The sequence below is a fragment of the Atta colombica genome, unplaced genomic scaffold (genome assembly GCF_001594045.1).
Source record: "Atta colombica isolate Treedump-2 unplaced genomic scaffold, Acol1.0 scaffold198, whole genome shotgun sequence".
Taxonomy (NCBI): domain Eukaryota; kingdom Metazoa; phylum Arthropoda; class Insecta; order Hymenoptera; family Formicidae; genus Atta; species Atta colombica.
Window position 1 is genome coordinate 195887 of NW_017259291.1, and position 5330 is coordinate 201216.

The 5330-nt window shown below is 36.8% G+C and overlaps 1 protein-coding gene across 1 annotated transcript in view; it reads left to right on the forward strand.

The window, feature by feature from the left end:
* Positions 1-5115, forward strand: part of LOC108686856 — a 26020-nt gene extending 20905 nt beyond the window's left edge. Inside the window, exons 9-11 of the mRNA XM_018192353.1 lie at positions 103-351; positions 573-850; positions 4920-5115. Of these exons, the coding sequence (XP_018047842.1) occupies positions 103-351; positions 573-850; positions 4920-5115 (723 nt within the window). The remainder of the gene's footprint in view (positions 1-102; positions 352-572; positions 851-4919) is intronic.
* Positions 5116-5330: the final 215 nt, after the last annotated feature.

The window sequence follows — 5330 nt, forward strand, 5'->3', positions numbered from 1 at the left end:
TTCAAAATTTGTTTAACTTTCTCATTATGAAAAAGTAACTTTAATATCAATTCCAAGATAATAAGAGAACTGGTAAATATCTTACAACAAAACCGTGTGCAGATATCTGACAAACGGACGGATTACGATAGAATTGAATTACCACGAAGCACTTATTCATTTCCGTACAACTGGTTGTTCCCCTTTGGCAAAAAAGTAGTTTCTGAAAGAACTCGGAACGAAGTTTTAGCAAAGCGAAATGAGCAGTCGCTGCCGAAGTTATTGCGAGTGCGCGTCTTCTTCGGCATTAAAGGGGCAGACAGAAGCGTCCTGATCGATATGCAGAGAGCTATGGGACGCTATTGGATATCTGTAAGTAAAGAAAATTTAATAACGCAAGTTCGTTAAAGCTGTTCTCGTTTGTGCTTTTACGTATGTTTATTTATAATAAATATAAAAGAATTTTTCAGAATTTAAATAAATTTTATTTCTTTTTGCGATTCAGATAATTGATTTTTGTATGATGAGAGAGAGAGAGAGGAGGGGAAATATTATGCGGAATTGCTCGTTTTCTCCGATTACATTTCTCCCAGGACTTTTCCTTCTACCAGGTGTTACGTGATGGTGACAAATGTCAGCTATTTTACGCGACTGAAAGCAATCGACCCTACAAAGTTGAAAATGATTACGGGAGTTTGGAGGACAGCCTACGAGAACTGGCTGTAGGCGTTAAGAGAAGCATCGACGTCGAGACGTACGTCAGAAGCCTTCAGGGTAAGCTCATTAAAACGAGCACGAAAGCTCCTCGGCAGTCGAGTCGTCTTGCGGAGTTACTTCGACAAAGAAGCTCCATGAAGAAGGTGTATGAGTGGTATAAACAGTGCATGAGGAAACGAATTATTGTGCCGTACTTTAGAAATATTGCTGACTCGCGTTATTTCTTAATGAAAAACCATGTCGACGAGCCAATATCGAGGAAAAGTTACTCGTGTGTGTCGCGAGAAAAAGAAGACAAACTTATCGACGAGAAAAAGAAAATTGTTGATCTTTCTGTTCAAATATGATATACAGAATAAAGTTTCTTTTTAATTTGATTTAACTGTTCCTTTTTGCAAAAATATTTGCTTTCTCGATGTAATGAAGGTAGTAATTTGTATATTTCTTTTTAGTTCATTGCTTTTTACTTATAGACGAAATGACATGAAAATTCTTATTTTCTTTTTCTTTAAATTCCATTCTTTTCGTCTTTTCTTCTTTTACAACAACGGTAAAGATTTGTAAGTATCGTAACATCTCGAGAGTCGCTGCACTCGTCCTTCATTCGAGTTTTTACCACCTGGTGATTTTGACGCGCGTGGCCTGAATACCAAAAACATCAAAGTAGAAGCCAGTACCGTAAAGGAGCGACAGCCGCCACAGTACCATATGCTTCGCGCATTACAAAGAGTCGTAAAAGTATGACACGCATTTTATCCTTTCGTCACATTCGCTTCCTTGAAAGTGCAAATAAATGATATCCAATCGTCATATCTTTTAAATTTATTCAGTAAAAGCTATAACTAAATGAAAACTAATTTATTCTATCATTATTTTTAGCAGAATATTTAGTAATTTTCGCAATATTATATCCAATAATTAAAATCTTAACAAATCACTTTGCTGTCCACATAATGATTGATAGATTTTGCTATAGTAACATAAAATCTATTATTCTAACAAAATTTTTTTTTACATGCTAATTATCGAACAAATTTTTAATTTGAAAAGAAAGAAACAAGATCGATCTAGTAATACAATAACTCATATATCAATCTACAATTTGTATCGCCAATACAATTTCGCGCGCTGTCTTTTTAGTTGTGTTATCCAATGGACACCAAACTCTATATCTTTTCGTGTAACACGCATGTGGCTTCTGATACCGGCCATATATCTATCGAGGGATTCTTTGTAAAAACGCGATATACCTTGCCGAGGTCGATCTTTTTCCTTTGTCAGAGTCTGTCGGTTTCGTTCGAGAATAGGAACTTGCGACGATACTCCGTATTTCCGACTGGCCGTGGGGACGCGCGTAAAATATTTCGCTCACGTACTTTTAACCTATATCATTTTCCCTTCCGAACGTTATACGACGCAATAGGAAAAAAAATGAAAAAAAAACCACTTGATGTGTGAGCTATATTATAGGTTTTTCTTCGCATGTACTGATTCCACACAGGATCGCCCTTCCATTCAACAATGATATTCGCACACATAATCATCGCCTATATTATAAATTATTGTTATACAGTTATAATATCTTGTTTCTTATGTTGTCTTTAAGGTAAACGTATAGATTAAAGATTCACGTATAATATCTGGCGCAAGTTCTATATACAATATATAAATATTAGTGGTATATATAAAAATTATGACGGAAATAGTTAATTAAATCATGAGAAAGGCACGGTTCCATCGAAATATGCGAGATACAAGTACAGAGGGAAATGATAAAATTCTGACACGCTCTACTTTTATTCTGTCATCATATCGACGCGACGTGCAATGCTAAAATCTCTGTACATATATTTATTCTTTTCGAAGCCGTTTGAAATAGTAAAAAATCTCTTTGGATCTCGATGTTCCTAAATAAAAACTAGACGCGCGTATATGCTTGTCTTTTTCATTCGGCAGAATTGGACAACAGAGCCGAGAGCGTGCCTGCTTGCTTTCCTATCTCGATTTTATACGATGTTTTGCACCCGGAGTCTCGTGAGTGCTCACGGCGTTTCTGGTTACGACAAAGAGCCACTTTTGAAACGCATCGGCAATTCGCGAAAGAATAATGTCTACCGAGTGTTCTAGTATAGAGATCGGAACCGAAAGGATAGAGCTCGGACTGGGTTCTCCGGGTATTCGCACAAATATATCTATCTACTCTGGATGGGTTTCGTTGGGCCGTGTATACGGACGTTTACGTATCGCGTTATTGGACAAAAGTTGCACCATCGGTTTTAGACGCGACGCGATCTGATATATCGCCGGGAACGGGATTTTTCGTTACGAGAGGGAGAAACTACGAGACGGGTCATTTTTCTCAAACTGCAGCTGGATGTCGTAACACGGAAAGCGCTCTCCCTTTACCTTGGCACCTTTCTTTTCCTCTCTCTCTCTCTCTCTCTCTCTCTCTCTCTCTCTCTCTCTCCCTCCTCCCCTCTTCCTTGCCAAGACAACGAAATATATGAACTCTATACGCTTTACGAGCTATCGGATTGAGAATCAGTCTGATCGATGCTTCCAGCACGGTTAAGTGCAATTGGTGTATGTGCGTTTTTATTTCCCTTACAGGTACATTTGTGTCAAATGTACAGTGTTTTATCTTGGTTTATCAAATTTTGAAATAAAAGTACGTAGTATTGAATCAATTAAATTTTTATTTTTTTATTATGATTGTATGTTATCATATAGGGCGATATTCTATATGAATGGAATTTACAAATATATTGAAAGTTGTATTTTTCGGTATGCATAAAATTACATTGACAACGAAAATATGGGTTATAAAATATAAAAGTTAATTAATGTGCGTGTATTCTCAATATGTTAGCTTTATAAGTGAGTGAGGAAAATATAACTACGGTGTATATATATTTTCATATATAAAACTGTTTCGAGTCGTCGTTCATATACACACACACACACACACACACACACACACACACGCACGCACGCACTCACGCACGCACGCACGCACACACACACACACACACACACACACACGAACTGCAATATTTGTATACATATTTATTTACGTTCGATCAATATCGCTTCATGTTGTTAACTGTATTTAGTGAAGCTGTGCGTGATATGACATTAAATTTGCGTATAACCCATAAAACATTCATTTGCGAATTTTCATTGTTTCACAACGATTCGATATTATTTAAAGCGCAATTTATCAGGTTTACGCTTATTGTTAGAAAATATTGGTAGATATCAATAAAGCCCGTCATAATTTAATCTGGTACAGGATCTATATATATTTTAAACTGACAGACTGAAATTAATCTTTCCGCGAATTGTTTTTGTATAAGACTTACTGTGTCACTTATTAGTCAGCATTTGATCATTATTATGGATTATCATTAAGCATATAAAAGGCGCACGAACTGATTTTATCGATTTTGCGTCTTACCTTCAAAATCAATGACATTCTAAATACGAATTCGCTGCACAATAAAAATCAGTGAAGTAAGACATTTCCAATAACTGCATGTTAAAGTAGACCATTTCAATCTTCAAATTCCATTTCCAACAAGTTTGAAGCAGCTGGGCTTGCGAGACTGAAGCATATTCAAATGTAGTTTTGGTGCATAATAAATGGAAATATTTGGAGTTAATTTAAGTAGAGTAATTAGTGAGTTAATTTGCTTATGAAGACAAGTACCTCGTCTATAGCTCGTTTTTCACGGTGCAACTTAATGCCTAAGCCGATTAATTTTTACTATCCCAGCAAAATAATGGCGCATTGCGGCGAAGCGGTAATTTACTCGTCGCTTGGCAATGGAAGGTGATTACCTACTTAAACTAAATAGCAATGGCAGATACTGACGTCATTATTCTATCGTATTGCATTGTTCTTAAGCGTATCATAAATCAGCTGTCAAAACTAGTATAAAACGCATTAAATTGCGGAAATAACAGAATCTTAATATAAACACAAAATGAATTTTAAAAAGTAATTATAGATTTGTATATTAAATAGTTTATACTTTTCAAACTGAACTTAGAAAGATTATATCAATCGCTACTTTAATTTGATAAAAAGGAAAGCTAGGATAAAGGAACGTCCGAAGGGCTTGTGATTGGCCGATTAGACCGCGTTTGGTATCGGTGCTTGCGTTTTAGCAGTAATCTCGTCAATCAAAGATCCAATAAAACGCGATTTCCGCTGAACCCAGGACTTTAATGAGAATCCGATTTGGAGGTGCAGCAATAGCTTCTCATTTACTTCCAGTGCACGTAATAAGCGTGCCCGCTTCCCCCGCTTTTCTAGGTGCCATGGTCGTTCGTGCCGGATATTCCGGAGAACTACCCCTTCGTGGCTATACACGCCTCAACCCCCGAGAAAGAGTATGCTCGACCGCAGGTGAATAAGGGATGAGAAAACGGATTTGGATTTCTAGTGAAGCGATGACGACAGAATCGTTCTTTGTGAGGTAAGCTTGGCGCCTATAAATTTCCGGTAAGTTGAACACAAGTTTTTATATCGCATCATCGACGAGGAACATGAGAAAACGCAAGTGCGAGAGACTTCAACTGAAATTGAAAGTATGTCAAAGTAAACATCATTCAGTCGCACTTAAAATGTT